The sequence below is a fragment of the Erpetoichthys calabaricus genome, chromosome 3 (genome assembly GCF_900747795.2).
Source record: "Erpetoichthys calabaricus chromosome 3, fErpCal1.3, whole genome shotgun sequence".
Classification (NCBI taxonomy): Eukaryota; Metazoa; Chordata; class Cladistia; order Polypteriformes; family Polypteridae; genus Erpetoichthys; species Erpetoichthys calabaricus.
Genome location: NC_041396.2, coordinates 280,417,984 through 280,443,443, shown reverse-complemented (window position 1 = coordinate 280,443,443; position 25,460 = coordinate 280,417,984). Strand labels below are relative to the sequence as shown.

General features: G+C 37.3%; 1 protein-coding gene across 2 annotated transcripts in view; it reads right to left on the bottom strand.

Moving 5' to 3' along the window:
- Positions 1-25,460, bottom strand: part of phf23b (PHD finger protein 23b) — a 61,750-nt gene that overhangs the window by 5,421 nt on the left and 30,869 nt on the right. For both annotated transcript variants that reach the window (XM_028798441.2, XM_028798440.2), the window contains exons 3-4: positions 20,536-20,628; positions 12,278-12,941 (exon numbers count right to left, since the gene is read on the bottom strand). In XM_028798441.2, the coding sequence (XP_028654274.1) occupies positions 12,278-12,941; positions 20,536-20,628 (757 nt within the window). The remainder of the gene's footprint in view (positions 1-12,277; positions 12,942-20,535; positions 20,629-25,460) is intronic.

Genomic DNA, 25,460 nt, shown 5'->3' with positions numbered 1-25,460 from the left:
CATCCAGTAAATGGCAGGTCTGTTGATGACAAATGACCAGGCTAATTCCAGGCAGCAGACAGGATGCAAACATTTAAGAAAGGCATTTGTGAATGCCCAACACTCCAATTTCTCTGCTTGCTGCTTGACTATATCCCTTATTGCTGCAACCATGCCTGCATTATAAAAGGTGCAACTGCAAGTGCAGGAGCATTAACCATATTTATATGTTCTGATCATGCACATCATTAGACTGGACACATTGAGGAGGACCAGAGAGGAAGAGTTCCAAAACCTTTCCAAATTTAACATGGGACCTTTGTCAAAGCCTACATTTTTATAATACTTGATTTGGATTGCAAATTAGATTTCTAGAATCTAGAATTTGCAATTTGACAAGTAGGCAATACTGAAATACAGTAGTTCCTCCTCCATCGCGGGGGTTGCGTTCCAGAGCCACCCGCGAAATAAGAAAATCCGCAAAGTAGAAACCATATGTTTATATGGTTATTTTTATATTGTCATGCTTGGGTCACAGATTTGCGCAGAAACACAGGAGGTTGTAGAGAGACAGGAACGTTATTCAAACACTGCAAACAAACATTTGTCTCTTTTTCAAAAGTTTAAACTGTGCTTAATGACAAGACAGAGATGACAGTTCTGTCTCACAATTAAAAGAATGCAAACATATCTTCCTCTTCAAAGGAGTGCGCATCAGGAGCACAGACTGTCAGAAAGACAGAGGAAAGCAAACAAATCAATAGGGCTGTTTGGCTTTTAAGTATGCGAAGCACCGCCGGTACAAAGCTATTGAAGGCGGCAGCTCACACCCCCCTCCGTCAGGAGCAGGGGGGGGGGGGGGGAGGGAGAGAGAGAAAGAAACAAACAGTCAAAAATCAATACGTGCCCTTCGAGCTTTTAAGTATGCGAAGCACCATGCAGCATGTCGCTTCAGGAAGCAGCTGCACAGAAGATAGCAACGTGAAGATAATCTTTCAGCAATTTTAGACTAGTGTCCGTATCGTCTAGGTGTGCGAACAGCCCCCCTGCTCACACCCCCTACATCAGGATCAGAGAAAGTCAGCGCAAGAGAGACAGAGAAAAGTAAGTTGGGTAGCTTCTCAGCCATCTGCCAATAGCGTCCCTTGTATGAAATCAACTGGGCAAACCAACTGAGGAAGCATGTACCAGAAATTAAAAGACCCATTGTCCTCAGAAATCCGCAAACCAGCAAAAAATCCGCGATATATATTTAAATATGCTTACATATAAAATCTGCGATGGAGTGAAGCCGCGAAAGGCGAAGCGCGATATAGCGAGGGATCACTGTAATGCCTTCTCTGTAAAGCACAATATGATTGAATGAAGGAGGAGGGAGGGGCTTAGGTGCTAATCCCTTCTTTTACAGTCCTAAACTTTTGTCTACTTCAAATTGTCTATACATTTAAATGGTTTACATTCACATTCCTAATACTAATAAATATCCTGATAACAGCTTTTGTTGGCTTTCTGAATTTTTTTTCCAAGTATAAGGTCTTTCACTAGCCATTTAACAAATGCTTGCCTACATTCCTTAGATGGATTATGAATGCAGATACAGTATGTATGTAAACTGTAATCACAGTGCTGTACTGTAGGTACTGTTAGGCACCTTGGACAAATGCAAGTCGAGTGTAAAAAAACGTATATAGTAGTAGTAGTATGCCATGTTTTAGAAAATGAGTTATTTATAATGCAGATAAAACTGAAAATTTAATGTCATATTTTCTGCATTGTTCTCTTGATAAATTAATTTTCTAAAAATGCTTAATTAAAAGTCACATTTACAGCAACAGGCACATGGACAAAACCAAATCTTGATGAGGCTCAAATTACACACAACTTTTGAGATGTGGAATTAAAACCATTAGAGCAACCCAAAAATACATTGATAGAATGTACAAACTTTAGAAAGTTGATTGCTTAATCTACAAAGTTATCAAACAGATTAATATATTAAAATTCCATAAAGATACTACTACCAATATTAAGTGGAATGTGGTCTCATTGTTTGGAAGCACCTGAAACTGGCATGTATTATATCTTAATCTGGACTGGTAATCACAATCTATATTATTGCTATTTAATCACTGCAGGAAATTATACTGGTGTTCAATTTAAGGACAACCTTGGGACACTGATCTTGGCATTCTACTATAGAAACTTAGTTGGTTCTTTTGATACACAGCCATCATTCACAGTACCCACAGAAGAGAATGCCTTGTGGCTCAGTATTGGGAACAATACTTTTTATTTTTTACATGGAACCATTAGTGGATGAAACTCAAAAACAAAAATTTTAAGAAACTATTATAGAGAATCAATTTTAACCAAAGTAAATTTTATATAAGTCATATAATTAACATAGGAAAAAAAATAAGTGAAAATAACTCATTAAGGGAAAAAAAAAATATAGGAGACAATTATACAAAGATAATACCCAATTTTGTTAATTGAAAATAGATTGACAGAATTCCTCCAGACCCAAAATACTAATGTTATCATTGTTTCAAGATTTAAGCACAATTATATTCACAGACTGAAAAATGTGCTTTTTACAGTTTAAAACAAAATGTAAAATTAGGGCAGTTTTTCAATTTCCTACATCTTAGAAAACTATTTCACTTATTTGTGTAAAATAGACTACAGAACTGCTTTATTATGCTCTTCATCTTGATCAATAGTAACAATTTAACAATACAGCACCAGTGTCATAACTAAAACCAAAATATTTTTCTGTTAAAGCCAGTTCTTAAATCACTATATTAAACTCCTCTTAGATATAGGGCAAGTTGCAAAATTTTCCTTTTGTCATAAAATGTCATGGATTGGTCCGACGACAACTTATCCTAAATTTAGAGAGCTCAATAATGTCTGTATTTCACATTTTAAGCAAACATGCCTCTGAAGGCTAAGATTACTTTAAGAAGCTGAACCTTTAACTACAGAGTCCTTACACTCTGAAGTGAACTACAGACTAATATAAGGGAAAATCAAATGTAAAAGCAATTTGAAAATTACGCAGTGACTGCAATGGTTAAAAGCTGGTGCAATTCAACATGTGTGCAATGGCTTATGGGTAGTTTGGACACACACAGTGCAGAGCTCTGCCTTTAGTCTACTAGAAGCAGGATTGCACCATTCTTGAACAATGTAATGCAGCAAGACTTCTTCAGGCAGGGGGAGTGAAACCTTCTGAAATTCAAAGGATGTTAACTCAGTACAGAAGTTAAAACAGCACAAAAAAAATGTATGAATGGATAGAAAAGTTTAAAGCAGGAAGAACAAGTGTAACCGACAAAGCTTGATCTGGTTGACCATCAGCTTCGTGCACACAAGCCCAGATTGACATGGTAAATGTTTTCACAAGAGAAGATAGACAAATCACACTGTATGCTGTTGTTACATATTTGGATATTAGCTATGGATCTGCATAAGCCTTACTGAATGACAGCTTGGGAAGCCAACAGCTTCTTATTTGAGCAAAGCATATCTTTTAGAGGAGCAGTACAGAATGTTTAGGCTTTTTTTTTTTTTTTTTATATAAACTGCAGCAACTGTTTATTGACCATTACTAAATCTCTTAATGCAATTCTTTCTTTTCTTAGCTGAACGTGTTGTTGATGATGATGTGTTATCATTTTAAGCATCAATCCATGTGTAAGGGAAGGAAAGATGCAGCAAATGACCATCAATTACCATGCACTGACATTGTAGGAAAGAAAAAGAATCTAATAAGCTATGAGGTTACTTAAACATCTGTACTCAAGCTAACATAGCACTATTTGAAACAATTATGTGACATTTGCATTTCATATTTTCTTCAGAGAGCAGTTATACAGCCTAAATAATTATACGCCTTTAATCCTCTTATTAAAAAATCTATATGAAACCCAGGAGACTTGCGTTAATACACCAAACTTACTCAGGTTGCTACAATAACAAATATTTGTTTAATTAATGTTGTGCTGTGTTGTGTTTGTTACCTGAATCTGCAAAGAAGTCCTTACATGCTAGACTCCCAGTATGCACCTTTTCCACTAACGCCAAGAACTAGAATAATGAGCTAGCTCCAGGTACCTCAAACCTTTTTTAACCCATTAACTGCTAATTTTTTTCCCCCGAATATTTTCGCTTTACTGTTATAGATTAACATCTGCTTAATAAGGAAAACATATATTTTGAATCTCAACATTTGTACTTTTTCCAACATTTCAAAATTTTGGCCATCCCCAAATGGGGATCATGACACATACTAGTTTTGGTGCCATACTGGAAAACACTCAACATGTAGTCCAACATTACATTTGCAGCACTGTTTTCTTGCATTAGTCTTACACACTGCACACTTCCTTTGTTTGCCCATTTCTGTGCGTTCAATGTAGTGACCAGTTCCAGAGGTTCTGATATCAACAGGAACACGACTCTTGGCTGGTTTGGAGAAGGATTTCCTCCCGGTTTAAAGTACATGATCCCCAAATGGGGATCGTGGCAGTTAATGGGTTAAACATTTGTCCCAACATTAAGCCTACCTTCGTGAAATTAAACTACTTAATCGAAGTCCATCATTTTAAAATTTCTTTAACAGCCTTTGTTCTGTTGATTTCAAGGGACTTCACATACAGTGCATCCGGAAAGTATTCATGCGCATCACTTTTTCCACATTTTGTTGTTACAGCCTTATTCCAAAATGGATTAAATTCATTTTTTTCCTCAGAATTCTACACACAACACCCCATAATGACAACGTGAAAAAAGTTTACTTGAGGTTTTTGCAAATTTATTAAAAACAAAAAATTTGAGAAAGCACATGTACATAAGTATTCACAGCCTTTGCCATGAAGCTCAAAATTGAGCTCAGGTGCATCCTGTTTCCCCTGATCATCCTTGAGATGTTTCTGCAGCTTAATTGGAGTCCACCTGTGGTAAATTCAGTTGACTGGACATGATTTGGAAAGGAACACACCTGTCTATATAAGGTCCCACCGTTGACAGTTCATGTCAGCACGAACCAAGCATGAAGTCAAAGGAATTGTCTGTAGACCCCCAAGACAGGATTGTCTCGAGGCACAAATCTGGGGCAGGTTACAGAAAAGTTTCTGCTGCTTTGAAGGTCCCAATGAGCACAGTGGCCTCCATCATCCGTAAATGGAAGAAGTTCGAAACCACCAGGACTCTTCCTAGAACTGCCCGGCCATCTAAACTGAGCGATCAGGGGAGAAGGGCATCAGTCAGGGAGGTGACCAAGAACCCGATGGTCACTCTGTCGGAGCTCCAGAGGTCCTCTGCGGAGAGAGGAGAACCTTCCAGAAGGACAACCATCTCTGCAGCAATCCACCAATCAGGCCTATATAGTAGAGTGGCCAGATGGAAGCCACTCCTTAGTAAAAGGCACATGGCAGCCTGCCTGGAGTTTGCCAAAAGGCACCTGAAGGACTCTCAGACCATGAGAAAGAAAATTCTCTGGTCTGATGAGACAAAGATTGAACTCTTTGGTGTGAATGCCAGGCGTCACGTTTGGAGGAAAGCAGGCACCACTCATCACCAAGCCAATACCATCCCTACAGTGAAGCATGGTGGTGGCAGCATCATGCTGTGGGGATGTTTTTCAGCGGCAGGGGCTGGGAGACTAGTCAGGATAAAGGGAAAGATGACTGCAGTAATGTTAAGAGACATCCTGGATGAAAACCTGCTCCAGAGCACTCTTGACCTCAGACTGGGACGACGGTTCATCTTTCAGCAGGACAACGACCCTAAGCACACAGCCAAGATATCAAAGGAGTGGCTTCAGGACAACTCTGTGAATGTCCTTGAGTGGCCCAGCCAGAGCCCAGACTTGAATCCGATTGAACATCTCTGGAGGGATCTTAAAATGGCTGTGCACCGACGCTTCCCATCCAACCTGATGGAGCTTGAGAGGTGATGCAAAGAGGAATGGGCGAAACTGGCCAAGGACAGGGGTGCCAAACTTGTGGCATCATATTCAAAAAGACTTGAGGCTGTAATTGCTGCCAAAGGTGCATCGACAAAGTATTGAGCAAAGGCTGTGAATACTTATGTACATGTGATTTCTCAGTTTTTTTATTTTTTAATAAATTTGCAAAAATCTCAAGTAAACTTTTTTCATGTTGTCATTATGGGGTGTTGTGTGTAGAATTCTGAGGAAAAAATGAATTTAATCCATTTTGGAATAAGGCTGTAACATAACAAAATGTGGAAAAAGTGATGCGCTGTGAATACTTTCCAGATGCACTATAAGTGATTGTACTTTGTTACTGCTTATCCTTGTGTCCTTATCCAGAATTAGCTACTGAGCTGGACTGACCTCAACTCCAGTAATTACTTGTACCCTGAGACTACATTCCATTTGTTCCCATGCCGTTCAATTCTGTGCCAAATGTATTTTCACTACATTTGTCACATTTGGTTGTTATACTAATAAACATTGCTTTGCCTTCAAAACCCAACACCCATGACAAATTAAGTGTATGCAGATTATTTTTCAGCAATTAAGTATCTAGTTTTACAAGCCTTTCTAACTGTTCATCCCTGCAATTACATGAGTCTGTTAACTCTTTTATATCATTAGAGATACTTACTTGCCTCATCCTTCAAAGCATTATAAAATCAAGCCACATGAATGTCTGCCCAAAATTATGATTAAAAACTTCTAAATAAACTTTATTTTAGAATGAAAATACAGAGCAGCTCCTTTTAAAAGTGTTTTAGATAAGGATGTCATGATAGCAGAATGCTTGAACTCAATACTGATACCAGTAATAACAGGTTACTCAATTTCTTACCATGACAACGTTCTAAACTTATTCTTTGACATTTTCTGTAACTGAAAAATACTTAATTCATACTAAATATACAAATTCAAACTGTATATACTGCTGAATTAATGAATTCCAATATATTTCTTGGTATTTCCATTTTTATTTAATGCTGTTTTTGTAACAATATGCTTTTAAAGTCTGGTTTCTCAGTGAACCAATTGGTTAGGTTTGTAACATTTGCTTAATAGATAAGTCAAATTAATTCAAACCACCACAAGTTTCTGACATTGACAGTTTGATTTTCCAAGCTTGTACTGGGGCTGAGCTGAAGGCTAGTAGTATCGCCCACTGCTGATTGGCTGAACACATCACTTATACCTCCAAACATTTATAGAAATTTCCTTAGTGTGCCAAACCACAGCCATGACTTTTTTTTTTTTTTTTTTAATCTTGCACCCCTCACAGAAAAACTGTCGGACACTCATATTTGCAGCAGGATGCATGGGAGATTCCCGTGCTTAGCTACTTTAGCAGGAGTGGGTGGTAACTGAGGGAAGGCAGACTAATCAATGTATTACGCTCAAAGTCAGAACAAAACAGGCGTATTGGCAGCACCACACCACTGTGGTACTGCAGACTTTTTTGAGTGCTTGAAGTGAGACAGTACCAGCAGCACTCGAAGCCAATATACGCTCAAAGGGTTAGCCGCATAATCTCCCATCACAAAGAAGTAATAACTAATTGGAAGAGGGAACAACCTGCTGATGAAACATAGTAACTGCGGCCATTTGTTTCCACTTCAAGCACTGCTGGAGGGTTCATAGTATAGTATTTCAGCTGTGAAGTGACACGTCTATAAGGATCAAGGATCATTCCAACATCCATGTGCAGAAATGAAGTTCGGTACTCAGGTACCTATAATTAAACAGTGGTCACGATAACCTACATATTAAAATATAGCCCCTTAACCCCATAGACTTTGTGATAAATGTATCAAAGATAAACAAAGCGGACTCAGCATTTGTTTTTGGCACCGGTCAGTACAAAGGTCTGAGACAGCAAAATTAACTCCTGCATCCAGAGTTAAAATGCTCACACACCATTATACAGCTACATACAGTCATGGTCGATATTATCGGCACCCCAGGAATTTTCCCAGAAAATTGTTGCAATTACAAATGTTTTGGTATATATGTTTATTTCCTTTATGCGCATTGGAACAATACAAAAAAAAACAAAACAGAAAAATAGCCAAATCTGACATAATTTCACAGAAAACTCAAAAACCGGGCTGGACAAAATTATTGGCACCCTCAACTTAATATTTGGTTGCACACCCTTTGGAAAAAATAACTGAAATCAAGCGCTTCCTATAACCATCAACAAGCTTGTTACACCTCTCAACTGGAATTTCCGACCACTCTGCTTTTGCAAACTGCTCAAGGTCTCTCAGATTTGAAGGGCGCCTTCTCCCAACAGCAATTTTGAGATCTCTCCATAAGTGTTCAACCAGATTTAGATCCGGACTCATTGCTGGCCACTTCAGAACTCTCCAGCTCTTTGTCTTCAACCATTTCTGGGTGCTTTTAGAGGTATGTTTGGGGTCTTTGTCCTGCAGGAACACCCATGACCTCTGATGCAGACCCAGCTTTCTGACACCGGGCACTACATTGCGCCCCAATATCTTTTGGTAGTCTTCAGATTTCATGATGCCTTGCACACAGACAAGACATCCAGTGCCAGAGGCAGCAAAACATCCCCAAAACATCTTAGAACCTTCACCATGTTTGGCTGTAGGTACTGTGTTCTTTTCTTCGTAGACCTCATTCCATTTTCTGTAAACAGTAGAATGATGAGCTTTAAAGTTCTGCCTTGGTCTCATCTGTCCACAAGACGTTCGCCCACAAGGATTTTGGCTTCCTCAGGTACATTTTGGCAAACTTCAGTCTGGCATTTTTATGTTTCTGTGTCAGCAGTGGGCTCCTCCTGGCTCTCCTGCCATAGCGTTTCATTTCGTTCAGATGTTGACGGATAGTTCGAGCTCACACTGTTGCATCCTGAGTCTGCAGAACAGCTTCAATATGTTTTGAAGTTGATTGGGGCTGTTTATCCACCATTCGGACTATCCTTCGTTGTAGTCTTATCAATTTTTCTCTTCCGTCCACGTCCAGGGAGATTAGCTACAGTGCCATGTGTTGTGAAGTTCTTGATTATGTTGCACACAGTGGACAAAGGAACATGAAGATCTCTGGAGATGGACTTGTAGCCCTGAGGTTGTTATTTTTCCACAATTTTTGTTCTCAAGTCCTCAGACAATTCTCTGCTCTTTTTTCTGTTCTCCATGCTTAGTGTGGCACACTCAGACACACAACAGAAAGGTTGAGTCAACTTTTCTCCATTTTAACTGGCTTCAGGTGTGATTGCTATATTGCCAGCACCTGTTTCTTGCCACAGGTGAGTTCAAACGAGTATCATATGCTTGAAATAAAATGATTTACCCTCAATTTTGAAAAGGTACCAATAATTTTCTCCGGCCCATTTTTGGAGTTCAGTGTGACATGATGTCAGATTTGGCTTTTTTTCTGTTTTTTTGTGTTGTTCCAATGCACATAAAGAAAATAAACGTGTATACCAAAACATTTGTAATTGCAACAATTTTCTGGGAGAAACGGTGCATTTTCTGGGAAAATTCCAGGGGTGCAGATAATTTCGGCCATGATTGTAGGTAGAGCAGCTAATTATTTATAATTTGCAAGCATCTCTATCTCGCTCTTCTCCACCAGCTTGGCGATGGTATTGTACACAGATGTCTTGAAATTAATATGTGATATTAACCCTTTACTTCAGAACTTCTGTAAAAAAAAGCCTTTGTTTTGCATTAATGATTACACTTTCTTAATGCTTTTTCCTGTGTACAAATCCAAAATTTGAAAATTGAGTGCGGGTAATGACAGCTTAGATTTATAACTGAGACAGCATTACATTCTTCAATGCATCATTCAAATATATGTGCTTTTACTTATGGGTTATACTAATGAACATTAGTTTGCCTTCAAAAGCCAAACAAATGACAAACCCAGAGCTTGCCGATTCATATTTACCAATTAAGAATGCTGGTTTGCTTGTCCTATTGACACTGTTTCATCGATTAAGATTCTCTGTTAATGCAGGTCAGATAAAAAATGGAGGCGGGGCCTGTCCTTCGAAGCATTGAAACACTAAATAAATTTCATTTTGGTATTAAACTGAGCATCATTATCGGTGCAGGTAAACCAAACAGGCACTTCAATTAAAATTTTCTTCAATGTTTTCTCTTTACAACGGTTTGTGCTGGGAGTCCTCTAACATCCCTAGAGTCCTAGATGTGGACACATGCAAAGCACCAACCACAACCCTAAGCAACAACCCTAAATTGTACAAGCCGCTAAGAAAATGGGCAGATGCTTGGATAGGTGTACATCTGTTGCGGGTTCTTTGCAGTCAGAGAATGAAAGATAAGTCTCCATTTGTTTATCAGCACTGCGTAGGACACTGCAATAAAAAGGAATTAATCTTTTTATCTATTCGTCTCCTTTTACAAATGCATGAAAAGCTAAACGATTACACCTAATTGGTAATGTTATGTTGCTCTCAAATCATGCAGAGATCCATTTAAATATTCAATAAGGAGATAAAAGTGGCAACAACACAAGCCTGTCTGTATGTGCATTTTTATATATTTTTTACATACACACATACATACATACATACATACATACTTTTTTTTTTTTTTTAAGTCAGAATCACAATTTGATTATTAGGTGGTTACCTAGCAGGTAACACTTGTGGTTGGTCAGCCAGTTGGACAACATCTGTCCAAGCAGCTCATAGATATGTGACACAGTAGCTGCCAAATACTACAAAGAGTACACGATATGTTTCTCTCCCTTATTGGGGCTCATCAGGTGTACGCACTTTTGTATCTCCTTGCAGGAATCAAACCTCTGACGTCAGCTGCACCATGGCAGCTGGTTCTCTTATTTGGCAGGGTGAAGATCAGAGTTAAGTACTCTTTGTATTATTTGGCAGATACCGTACCACATATCTATGAGCTGCTTCTCACAACTGACAGGACGTGGCAGATGTCTGCTGCCTGGCTGACCAACCACAAGTGTTACCTGATAGATAACCACCTAGTAATCAGATTGAGACTCAGACTTAAAAAAAAATAATACTCCGATCTTCACCCTGCCAAATAAGTGAACCAGCCACCATGGTGTATTATCAGAGGCCTTGCCCCAAGCACGGACATCGGAGGTTTGATTCCTGTAAGCAAGATTTGCTCTTGCAATGCATCTAGTACAACTAGAATGGGCAATACAATTGCCTATAATCCTGAACTGGATAGATCATACAGAAAATAGATGGATGGTTGCAGTTGGGACCATCACATTCAGAAGGCAACATTGTTTCTTTATTGACTGTGTATGCCATTGTATTAAAAAGGCAATTAATCTTGCAATCATTTTCAATTCCCGCTTTCAGGGCACAACAAGTTAAAATTAATACAATTCATTCATCAAACTGGTCACATCATCACACTCTCAAAGCATGCATGAATCATAGTACTTTAATTCTAAACTAAACTCAGGTTATATTGTTGACCTAAACCCACATTTTGTTGCCTTAAAAACGCTCAGAATTTGGAATTAAAAAAGAGGTACATAAAAACAAAAAGATGAAGGTGTACAAGGGCAAAAAATGAGTAATACTAACTGGTCTTGCAATCCAATATTAATCACTTACATTCCCTAATTAGAAGACATTTCATATTATACCTATTATGTCCTCAATTCAAAGGTTCAATTCCATTTCAACATGCTTCACTTTCATACTCTGCTTGGATTTTCCACAAGTATCTGTTCATATTTTCAAATACTTACACCAAAACAGTAACATAAAAAAAAAATCATTTCTGGGCAAGGATCCCTTTAAGTTAATCTAAACACACAGGGTAGTTAAATAGATAATGGAAGGTTTACCTTTAACTCAGACAAGCTAACATTTTCTTGTCATTCTGAGTAGACTCAAGTCTTAGTTTTGCCTTGCAGTCAGCAGGGTAAATCAAAAAAATGTTGAGCAGTTTCAAAGTGTAACTTGTACTCCAAAAAATGTTAGTTTACCAGAATATCAGAATCAGAATCAATAGTAACAATTTTAAGTAAAGAATGTAATTGGACTTAACATGATAAAGCTAAGGCTATAACACAGGAATTAAAATACTTGGGAATTAAAATACTTTAATTTTTGCAAGAAGTTACTGGAAACTGCTTTTCTTTTTCAGGTTTTTAAAATGAACTGAGAACATTTAAAATGACTTGGATTTACCACCTCAGGAGCTGTGTGACTAGGAATATGGAAGAGACAAATTTAAGAACAGTGCTTACTGTGAAAAGGGCAAAGCAAAATAGACTTGGCTTAGCAAGTTTGTAAAGCAGTACCTGATTCAACCATGATATCCTCATCTGCAATCCAGGTCTCCCTTTCACTAGAACTTCTGTCTGCCTCACGAGTAGAATCTTCCTCAAAACTCTCAGCCAATTCAGACTCCTTTTTTTCAGATGAACTCTGATCTTCAACTTTCATCTCGCCTGAATCACTGAAGTCTAATCTTGCCATGTATCCATCTCCAGATCCTTGACCTGGCCCTCTTGGCACCACTAATCCCAAGCTGGGGACTCCCTCAGAATCAGTTTCACTTTGAGCAGAACTCTTTAATTTCTTAAGAACTTTTGTAGTCTTAGTGCTTTTACTGCTTTTGATTCGACTCCCCTTCTCCTGACCAAACGTTCCTATTGAAGCTGATGAGCCTATTGTGTTGCTTAGCTTTTTTAGTTTCTTTTCTTTCTTCCTTTCAGATTTTGAAGTGGTGTTAGAGCTGCTGCTGCTGTCATACAGGGAATCCTTGAGTCTCATTTTCTCCAACAGAGTACCATCTGAGTTGAGCCTTGGTAACCCTTTACCTTTGGAGACACGAGCTTTGTGAACAAATGTCTGAATAGTGTGCAAATCAGAATGCGCTGAAGTCCAACCATCACTTGAGTCTCCACCACCTTTGGCCTGACTGTGTGGAGAACTGGAACTTGTGGGTGTCCACGGACTTTCCTGGAGGGTCAAGGAAGAAGAACTTAATTTCAGAACACTAATATATTTCATAAAATTAAAACACATGGTTCGTTTTGCCAAATTAACTTACACAGTGCATTCTCTAAATCTCTCTAAGGTTCCAAAAACTAACTTTCAAGGCTTTTCCCATTCAAAAAGAGGCAACCAATGACCTATTCTAGTGCTGGGAGGTATACCACTTCATACAGAAAACCGTTTTTTATTTTTGTTATGATATGAATTTTTCTTATTCCGCAATACAGGTTTAAATAGCTTAAACAACGTTCAGAACGTGGTGCAGCGGAAAACTGTTTAAGGGGGGGACCTTTTTCACTGCTACACCACTAAACACGCATGCAACGGAGTATGTGCATTAGTGGAGGTATTGAGCAATGAAACTGGACAGAGAACATTTAGAAACTGAAGCTGTAGCAGATGATAAAGTTGAACGTGATGACACAGAAGAACTTTTGCCGAAAAAAGGAGCCGTGTCTGTTGTCTGGAGATACTTTGGTTTTAAAAGGTCGGATGTAGACCAAACAAACTATTTACTGCAAATGCTGTCGAGCTAAAGTTGTTGCCGGAGGCGGCAACACAAGCAATTTGCTGCACCATCTTAGCCACAAACATGCTTTGGTGTACCATGAATGTATGGAACAAAGATTGGTACCCTCCGTGTCCTCAGGTAAAACTGAAAAAGCTAGAGGACACTCAAGTCAGACGCGTTTGCCAAAGGTACTGCCAACAACAAAAAAAGCAAGCGGTGAATCGAGATAACCAACGTCATTACAATCCATATAGCTAATGTGTCAGTGGACAGAGACTGGGAACATTAACAGAAAGTGTAGTTGGTTTAAAAAAAAATTTACCCTTTATTCATTTTCTAAAACATGTTCAGTGCAATACAACTTTTGACAAGCACCTTGGGATATTTTACTAAGTCTAAATGCCTCTTTGGATGATTGAAAATATGTTGTCAAAATTATAGTTTAAGTCGTTTGCAAAATTTGCTCAATAAAAAAGTTCTATATTTTGACTGCAGCTGTCATGTAATGTGATTCCTTCTCGTCATTATTGCCACCCCCTTGAAAACTATCACTTTATGGGGCCATGCAAACCTGTATTAATACGTGTGTGCACATTAAAATGTTTTTTTGTACAATGTACAATTCTCATGACAGTGGAATAGGTTATTCTTAGTCTCCTGCAGAAATTGCAGTGGAAAATGTGGTTAACATCCACTCATGCACGGGAAAAAAATACTGTCGAATACCATAAAACCGGTATAATTTTGAAAAATACCGTGATATAGAATTTTGGTCATACCGCCCTGCACTAACTTATTCCCATTCATCCACAGCATGAACACACAAAATCTACACTATATGAAAATGCACAAAGTCATTTTCATGTTTTCAGATCCTGTTATACAGCATTATCAGGAACAAAGCTATTGTCTGTTCTAAGTCTGCAGTATTAATACAAATGACACTGAATAAGCAACTGCTCTAAGTGGAGCAAGGCTATTTTCTATCATCTGCACTAAAACTAAAATTTGCTGCTTCAATGAAAACACTCTGAGAAACACGAAAGAGGAAAAAAACCAAAAAAAAAAACAACACACTAATAATTGTACACACGCCAGGGCAATAAAATCTAACACAGCAATGCACTTTGTTAGAAGTTAAAAAACAAAAGCATGTTATTACTGACCCTACAAATCTGCATCAATGGCATATTATTAAAAATGAACTCAGATTTAAGAGACAATAAATTGTCAGAATGTTGCCTAAAAACTAACAATGCTGCCTATTAAATAGCATAACTTTTCAAATTCTTGATGTGAAAAAAACCCTCATGCATATATTCAAAACTCAAAGCATCCAACATTTAAATTTTCATTAACACTACGTACAGTGGTTACAATAAGCCTCAAATGTTGTGAATCCATGAATTGCTGTCTTAACATTAAAATTTTTTAAGTTATAAAAAGAAAAATACCAGACATACCCCAAATTCAGAACCTGATCAAAAACCACAACAAAACATTTCTTTCCTGTAGTGCTCTGTCAACAGTAATATACCCAACATCTATTCACACTGTCAAGCTGCCATTCTTATGCAGAAACCTAATTATTAATATTGGTAAAATAGGAGGATTCTAGTGTCTCTAGCCATTTTGACTATAGTAAGTAACTTGTTTATGTACCTTTAGTAAGTTAATCTTTAATAGAAGCCTAAACCTTTCCTTTTTTTCACTATCACTGAATTATGTCTCATCTCTCCAATACACTTGTGGCTTCTAACTTTAATGTTCTCCATCTTACAGAGATATGGCACGGTTACCAGGACTTTCACTTACAATCCTTGATCGCTAGGTGTATTCATGGTCAACCCAAAGGTGGAAAATTTGTAAATACATATGGTAGTCAGCTGGACTATCAGCTTTGCAAATCTGGTAGTTCAGGTACACTTTCAGGTAGCCCAGCTTTATATACAGAGAGGAGGGGTATGTGGAACTTTTTACAGCAATATTTATTTGGGAAGTTTTATTGAATAGAAGTCATCTTCAAACACCATATTTCAGTTAAACAGATGATTTTAGAGGATTATGCTGATATGTAGTCTTTTTCCAATGTACATAAATTTTACTAAAAATTTACTAGTAGTACTAGGGTGTTGTACCTTGTTAGCCATTGTGAATATAGAGAAAAACCAAGCAAAATGACACCTTTTATTGGCTAACTAAAAAGATTACAATATGCAAGCTTTTGAGGCAACTCAGGCCCCTTCTTCAGGCAAGATGTAATCATCTTACATCTTGCCTGAAGAAGGGGTCTGAGTTGCCTCGAAAGTTTGCATATTGTAAACTTTGTAGTTAGCCAATAAAAGGTGTCATTTTGCTCGGCTTTTCTCTAAAAATTTACTGAAATGCTACATTAATATTGTATTATTAAATTTTGTTTTCAGGCCTAATTTAGACACCACCAATTAATTTCTCAGTTTGACCTTCAGGAGTATTATCAGGTGTAACCAATTTTTTTTTTTTCCCCCCCAATGTCATACAGTTTTCTTTTTTCTAATTTTGGTTTTGTACATTACCACAATGAATTTTAAATGGAACAACTCAGATGCAGTTGAAGTGCAGACTTTCAGCTTTAATTCAGTGGGGTGAACAAAACGATTGCATAAAAATGTGAGGCAACTAAAGCATTTTTTTTAACACAATCCCTTCATTTCAGGGGCTCAAAAGTAATTGGACAATTGACTCAAAGGCTATTTCATAGGCAGGTGTGGTCAAGTCCGTCGTTATGTCATTATCAATTAAGCAGATAAAAGGCCTGGAGTTGATTTGAGGTGTGGTGCTTGCATGTGGAAGACTTTGCTGTGAACAGACAACATGCGGTCAAAGGAGCGCTCCATGCAGGTGAAAGAAGCCATCCTTAAGCTGTGAAAACAGAAAAAACCCATCCGAGAAATTGCTACAATATTACGAGTGGCAAAATCTACAGTTTGGTACATCCTGAGAAAGAACGCAAGCACTGGTGAACTTAGCAACGCAAAAAGACCTGGACGTCCACGGAAGACAAGAGTGGTGGATGATCGCAGAATCATTTCAATGGTGAAGAGAAACCCCTTCACAACAGCCAACCAAGTGAACAACACTCTCCAGGGGGTAGGCATATTGATATCCAAGTCTACCATAAAGAGAAGACTGCATGAAAGTAAATATAGAGGGTGCACTGCAAGGTGCAAGCCACTCATGAGCCTCAAGAATAGAAAGGCTAGATTGGACTTTGCTAAAGAACATCTAAAAAAGCCAGCACAGTTCTGGAAAAACATTCTTTGGACAGATGAAACCAAGATCAACATCTACCAGAATGACGGCAAGAAAAAAGTATGGAGAGGGCGTGGAACTGCTCATTATCCAAAGCATACCACATCATCTGTAAAATACGGTGGAGGCAGTGTGATGGCTTGGGCATGCATGGCTGCCAGTGGCACTGGGACACTAGCGTGTATTGATGATGTGACACAGGACAGAAGCAGCTGAATGAATTCTGAGGTGTTCAGAGACATACTGTCTGCTCAAATCCAGCTAAATGCAGTCATATTGATTGGGTGGCGTTTCATGATACAGATGGACAATGACCCAAAACATACAGCCAAAGCAACCCAGGAGTTTATTAAAGCAAAGAAGTGAAAAATTCTTGAGTGGCCAAGTCAGTCACATGAACTTAACCCAATTGAGCATGCATTTCACTTGTTGAAGACTAAACTTCGGACAGAAAGGCCCACAAAACAAACAGCAACTGAAAGCCACGGCAGTAAAGGCCTGGCAGAGCATTAAAAAGGAGGAAACCCAGCAATCTGGTGATGTCCATGAGATCAAGACTTCAGGCTGTCATTGCCAGCAAAGTATTAGAAATGAACATTTTATTTCCCAGTTATTTAATTTGTCCAATTACTTTTGAGCCCCTGAAATGAAGGGATTGTGTTAAAAAAATGCTTTAGTTGCCCTCACATTTTTATGCAATCATTTTGTACACCCCACTGAATTAAAGCTGAAAGTCTGCACTTCAACTGCATTCTGAGTTTAAAATTCATTGTGGTAATGTACAGAACCAAAATTAGAAAAAAGTTGTCTGTCCAAATATTTATGGACCTAACTGTACATTGACGACTACAGCCAGCGACATATGTATACTGCTGCATAAATTTTGTCAAGCTTAGACCATTAAGGGGGCCCTCATGTTAGTAAAGATGAGGTTTAGGCCAGTTAGGCCAGAAAAAGCATATTCACAATCTGCAGTATTTGGGCTAATATTAAGGAGCACTTTCACAATATACAGTATACCTGTCAGAAGTCCAGAATACATTTCAGTTAATGGTGAGCCTTTTTTTTCCTTTTTAAATTATTCCCCTCATGCCTTTTCTGCAGCTGCTTAAGTAAAGATCCAATGGAGTATTGCTCACTGATTGTGAAAGGTTAATGTCCACTTCCTAAGGCTGAACAACCTGAAAATCTGTGACAAGAGTTGTTGGAACTTTACAGCCATCACATGTGATCAACAAGCTACTTAAAATTTTACGTTATTTTCTAAGCTGTAGCAAGCCCTGTTAGTTGAAAAGAGTCACCTGCTGCGTCGATGTACATTTTTGTTTCCCAGTTGTATATTTCATTAACAGATTCAGTACTGCTCAGCATTTGTTAGATTTTGCAACCTGACTATTATACTAAACAGTTAATGTTATTGCACTTTTTCAGTTTTTTAATCCTAAAATTAGTTTCACCTGGAAACAAAAGACCGTTTTCACATGTGGTTTCTGGATTCTCTCTGCATACAGCACAGTACTGATGCCATCCCCTTACTGTAGTCTTCGCTACTTTTAGGAATATCCTATGTAGTTAATCCACTTATAAAGTTCTTTCATTATTTAAAGTTACTTTACATGTACTTCTGTCATAAGGCTGCTTGTAATTACCCCAGCAAAGTCAATGTCTTAATTCCATATGGCCACTGACAGAGACTGTACTTTTCTGGTTTGATAAATGAGTATCTGCTATGAAATCTGTGGGAACAAAGCCTCAGTGAATTTTATTCCAGTGAGACATGGTGGCACGATAGTTAGCTTGGCTGCCTTACAGCTCATGTCACTATTTGTCCACAATAACCAAACCAGCATAGCTGGCAGTCACTTTCCTAGCATTCATGGACCATTAAGACCATTGCACCATTATAATGTACTCAAAATTGGTTCTCCTTCATCACAGACTTAAATGCATTTCACAATGTTCTAAGATATTTCCATATCATCAAACAGGTAAATCAAATTCAGCAAGGGTCACTCATCACTACTGACCATTACAAATTTTAAAATACAAACCTAAATATATATATTCAAAATTCAATGGAATGCAAATGCCATTTTGCAACCAAATATTAAATAACAATTTTTTTCTGCCACACATCTGCCCTACCAAAATTAATCAGGTCAGATGACTCCATGAATTTTTTTTAAAAAACAACTCAAAACTCATCTGTTCAGGAAGGCTTTTAGCTCTATTTGACTTTATTACCCTTCTCTCAGTTTATTTCTCTGTCAAGATGCTAATGTAACCTGTGTGTGTGTGTGTGCTAGACCATCAATTATGTTGTCTGTTTTCTTTTTTTTTTTTTTTTTTCAGATTCACTGTATTAATCTTTTTTATTTATCTGGTTTGTACAATGCTATATACTGTATACGCTGCCGTTCTTTATTATATTCTGTAAGTGCCTTGAGCATGGGAAAGGCGCTATATAAATAAAATGTATTATTATTATTTTAGGTTGAAAATGTTCATTTATTAATCTACCAATGCAAAACTGGCTTTTGTACGATCTGCTTCATCAAGAGAAATCCACAGATTTCTCTATACAAGAGCTTCTCATATAGTGCCTGCATGTGGCTCTGACCTTTTAGAATGGACTACGTACTACAAAGGCCAATTTTCCCACTAGACTGGTACTTGTTTAATCATCCTGCATAACCTATTTTAGCATTTATTCATAGTTTTAAATTTAACTGATATATTGTGTGGCTAGCTACTCATAACCTCATCCTATGTTCTCCTCTGACTTTTTTAAACATGCGTGAGCTTTGGAACTGTAAAAAAAATAAAAATAAAAAAAAAATACTGGGAAATATTCTTGCAGACAAAAATGGAGAACTATTTTATTTTTTGTATTTGGGGAAAAAATACTATAAAATTCCACATTTGAATTCTCTTTTTTCCAATTTATATTTTTTTAAGAAATAATATAAGGTGCACTCAATCAAGTGAAAACACCACAAATACCATAGTATATTGCAAAAACATGAAAATCTTTTCCTACTAACCCACATTCTTTTTAATTGTTTAAACTGTTGTAGTTTAGTGATGCTGTGCAACTAATTTAGTATGAGACAAAATCCCTGAAAAAATAATTGGCATGCCAGAACAATAAAACATATGTTTGCTTATCCAGTAACAGATGAAAAGTTAACTGAAAACAACACAAGAGAGGCTATAATTACATTTTCAAAATAATTAGTACAAAGCTGGGGCTGACCACAAGGTTTCTGAGCAGCTCCTTACCGCCTTGAATACCCCTGCATTAACTATGAAACGGAGTAAATATAGTTCTATATCAGAAAGTGAACCAGAAATTCACATTAGAAATGCGAGAACCTCTTACTGAAAACCTTGTGACCTCTCCTTTTAACAAAAGTACTTAATAGTGATTAGCGTGCATGTGTGTCAAATTAGGTAACTTAAAAAACATTAAGCTTAGATGAGGGCTAGGTGGAATTTAACAGCTAAATGTAACAAAGGGATACACTTAAGTGGTTGATTCTCTTTCTTAGTACACCTTAAGTGAGAGAGGGCTCTTCTTAAATTCCTGAATACAGCAAATATCAAAAATGTACTGAACTTATATGATCAACTAACCCAATATTACAATAGTAATGAGCTAAAAAAATACATAAAAGTCAAAAAAAATATTTTGTAACTTCTCTAGATTCTTTTAACCCTCTTCACCCAGGAAAGGAAAAAAAGTGTGATACTAACCTCTTTTGGAGTTGGGATATAACCAGCATATGCCAAAACAAAGCTGCAAAATTGCTTAAAGTCTTCTACTGTCCTCTTTCGCTTCTCAGGAGGCTAAGATAGAAAACAGTTGTAAAGCAAGGCAGTGAAACTGACTTAAACACAATTTTACTTTGGATGTTTTCATTAATATTAAAAACTTCGAAGTAAAAGGACTGGGATAAATTAATCCAAATTATATATTGAACACGGCAGAATGATAAAAAGAACATTTTTAAGTAGAAAAAAAAAAATCACGTCTGACAGGCAAAAAGTCAAAAAGCTACAAAGATCAGATAAGCAAGGCTCTTCCAGATATCATTCCAAAAGACTTTTTACTTTTGCCATTTAATGGTTTGCTATGATAGGTGCCATACATAATTCATCACTCACACGCCACACCCAAGACCCCATTTAAAATCACATTTCAAAATTGCCCAAAAGCATTGCAAAGTGTAATGAAAATGTACCAAAACATACTGTGCAACCACAAAATGAAACCATTTCAGGAACCATAATGTATAAGCATATCCATAAATTAACACCTTAACTACGAAATTGTGAACCTAGTGAAACATTGAGTGTTTACCACCACAACAAGATAAAAACAATGATCATGTGTTACAATAGTACCATGCCACATCACTTCTTTCATGTATGAGAAGGCAATAAGTAAAATGAGCCAATTTCAAGGTTTGAATACCTGCTGCTAAGCATGGCTTCTAACCACAACCCAACTTAAAAGTTCAACAAAATAAGCACTAGAAAGACAAAGAAAGAACTAACACAGTCTTTTCTATTCTTTAACTGTGCCTAGTCCCAGGTAGAAAAGGCACATTTTAAAACAGAAAATGACAAAGCAAGAGTTGTGAGCCTGTACCTTTAAAAAATCTGGACATTTTTCTTACATATATAAAAACATTTGACAACACCTATAACTAACAAGAGTAGAGCAAAGGACAATCACTGCAACCACAACAATGTTAAAACATTTCCAAAAGGAATAGTGAGACAGAGTCCTAATTTAGGAAACAGGCATAATCAACTGCACCTATTTAAAATTCCATCTGTTTACTTTCTCAGCTGAACATTTCCAATTTGTGTTAAAAAATGAATACGTAAATATATTGTGCATAAATTCTTGGAGAAACGTGAATTGAAGCAGTCATTATGGTTTCAGTATCTATTAATCGACTTTTTGTATGAAGCATTCACATATGAGAAAATACAAAATTCAAATATAACAGTGAAATGCACAACATACAGCAGGTGGCAAACTATTTAACAGCTCAACTTGCACTGAAAGTGTCAGACGTTACTTTTTTTGGAAAACGCACCACCGCTAGTAACACTAAATGAAAAGCAAAATTTTTTTTCAGTTGCCAATATACAAGCTCATGATTGATTTTCAGACAATATAGTATATAGCTAGTCTGGCATGACTATGTGATTCCTCAAATAACTTACTACAACATATACGTAACACTACCTTATAATGCACTGTTGACACTAAATATGCCTAACATGTTGCAAAGGCAATGAAACAAATTGTAATTCAGACAGAAACAATGCCTAAATTAAACACTTCCAGACTGTTAATTCAGGCACCCTTATATTCGCAGCTCATTTGGAGCGTTCAGGCTAACTCATGTGACTCAACCATCACTAGACTGATCAAAGCTGGACCTTGAGTTCTTATATACAGTAAGTATACTGTACAAAAAAACTGTTGATAAAAAGTTGCTCACTATGGCCTCAGCTTTTGGATGCATGTTTAAATCACTTCCACTTCAGACAGACTGCTGACCCTTGATGAAATTATAGCACTATTACTACTGTGCAAAGCATTCAACAAAATAACAGTAGGTGTAACAAATGTTAGTAGTAACACATAGTTGGGTTTCTCTTTTCAGTGCAAAAATGTCTGCATCGTTGCATGACTAGTAACATTCAGTCAACTGTTACCAATTACAGCTTTGTAAAAAAGGATTATTATGATCTCTCATTTTGAATTTACTCATCTCTAAAATTAACAATATCCCTCTGTCATAAAAAAAAAAAAAAAAAAACTTGCAACAAGACTTTTTTTGATCTTTTGAAGAGAGACAGAGATACTAACTTCCTGCAAGACGGACAAGTCATGACATACTTACAATCTTCAGACACAAGTCCAGTGATACACATGCAGAGCAGGTTAGAGATAATGGAAGTAGGAAAATTCGAAAGTCTCAAAAAATGAAAGCAAAGATCGCATTAGCGAAATCAAACTGAAAATATTACTCAGGGAAATAACGGAACAGTGAAAGATTGAATATTCAGGTGCTGCACAGGCTTTTAAATGTTCAAAGCTCTGCACGAAATGCAGATCACATGCCACGCTGCAGCAGCAAGCCAACAGCTTCTCAAGCAAAGAGGAGGTGAAAAAAGACACCTGTTATATGTTTCCCAATGTATCACCGTTTAAGAGGAGTGGCCGCGTCTCCTTGGGGTGTGCTCAGCTCCCTCTTCACAATGGCACCAACCGCTGGGGGGACGGGGGGAGGGTATGGGGTGCGAAGGGTTGGTGAAGGATTTGCAGATTACGTGTGAGGGCAGCAGCAGCATGAAAGCAGCTGCTCGAGCAAAGATGAGTTAAAAAAAAATGTATCTGTTTCTCATTGTATCACCGTTTAAAAAAAAAAAAATTGTTTACCATTGTATCACCATTTAAGAGGGGTTTCGGAGAAGTGGCTGCTGGCAGGGGGCAAAGACCACTAGTAACTATAAAAAATTGTAACATATTCCTGTTGTCCATTATTCATAAATATTTTTAAATAAGCATCCAAACTAGATCTGCGGGGGATTGATCTTTAAAGCCTTCTCCCACAGCTCATCTTGCTCTTGTATATTCCCACAAAGAAGGAAGATTGTTTCCGATTTGCCACATTGAGCACTGGCTAAAAGTAAGCAACTTCTTGTGTACCCGTGCACATATACAATGCTTGGCATCACAGAACAGCTGATTTTAAAGGCATTTCTCACTTTTTTAGAAAAGGATTGTTTATAGAGGAGAGCATTCACAAGAATACAAAATAACTTTTGTGATGTAATTATGTTTTAGGAAACAGGTGTTTTACAAAATAGCCAGGCACTGACTGCATTAATTATGAAAATCCATTGACCTTACAATAAAATAAAATAAAAAATGTAACCCTTAGAGATGCTTATAAGGATTGTTTATAGAGGAGAGCATTCACAAGAATACAAAATAACTTTTGTGATGTAATTAATGTTTTAGGAAACAGGTGTTTTACAAAATAGCCAGGCACTGACTGCATTAATTATGAAAATCCATTGACCTTACAATAAAATAAAATAAAAAATGTAACCCTTAGAGATGCTTATGAAGTACAGTTTTGATAGAATTCTGAATCTTTCTACAAAAAAATAAAACAAGCGTAAAAAAAGGCAAACAGCTCTGGACAGATCGGCAGTTCATTGTAAGCTTTTTTGACACTCACTAACGCTGGACAAACTTAAGAGTTACCAATTTGAAGAAGCCTACTAATTTACAATGTGATGTTATGCACAACCATGAGAGAGAATTCTATAAGAGAACCATCATCACTATAAGTGCATCAAAGAAAAAATGTCCTGCAAATTTTCTTCTCGATTAGTTCACATTCTTCATCTGTTTTTTCAACTTGTTGGTTATAAGACTTGGCTTTTTACACCAACAGCACCCAGACTACTGGTATTTAATGAGCCTCCTCCCAAAACAAAACATGTAAACTGCCTTACCAATGTAGCGTGTGTTAACTGCTTCTTTCAGTAATGTCAGAAAATAACAGTTAAGAAACAATACATACAAAAAACAAATAGCTAGTTCCTTGCATTACTATGAACAAATGATCTGGATGGAACAGTCTCAGTAATGGATGGTAAAAGATGGCAGTATTTGTGAAGATTACAAAAATTTGAAATACACTTCCAGCTAATATGTCCCATATTTGAAATAAAAATTTGCTTTCACACACACAGGTCATGTCACGATTCCTGATTAGCCTCTGTTTACAAATATTCATTTAATTGAGTAACTCACGTCCCTCCTCATGTGGTTTTAAATACTACAAATTACCAGCAGTTTTAAACTACTGTTGGAATTATGTAGAACCATCATCACAGCACTGTCACTAATAGATCCCTACACATTTCTGTTATAAATGAGAGGTCAGTTTGCCCTTTAATAACAATGCATTAACCACAATTAAAAAATAACTCACATTTAGGCTTTCCATTTAAAATCCCCATTTTAATAGCATGTTCAGTGTTGTTAATACAGTTATCTTGTGCGACAAATGCTTTCACAATATGTTTTAGACAGAGCTATAGATCCAATGAAAAACTAATTTTACAAAATCACCTCAGTCATATCAAGGCTCCCAAGAGCATGGGAGTTGGGCTAGCAGAAGGGGAAGGGAGACAATGTGCCGATTGAAAACATAAAACAAGCCCAGTAGGTTGTAGGACACACTAATCAACAAAACGACTTAAATCTTAGAACAATGGAGAAAACCAAACTAACTGAACACAAACAACTATGGCAGAGTACAAAGGAGAATGTGCAAAGTGGACACATACAATGACCAGGTCATGAATCAAATCAAGGTGGACAAGATCATGGGCATAATTTTTGAGGTGTTCAGCATGTAGATCATATTGATTACACAGATTTGATATGGTGAATAGAAACAACAAGAAGAAAAGCTGTTGACCACCTACAATCTGTCAGTCAGCATTTTTTTAATCCACTTAGTCCTGAACAGTGTCGCAGGGGTCTGTTGGAACCTATCACAGGCAGCACAGGGCACAAGGTAGGAACAAACTCTTGACATGGCACCAATCCATTACAGGGCAATCACATACAC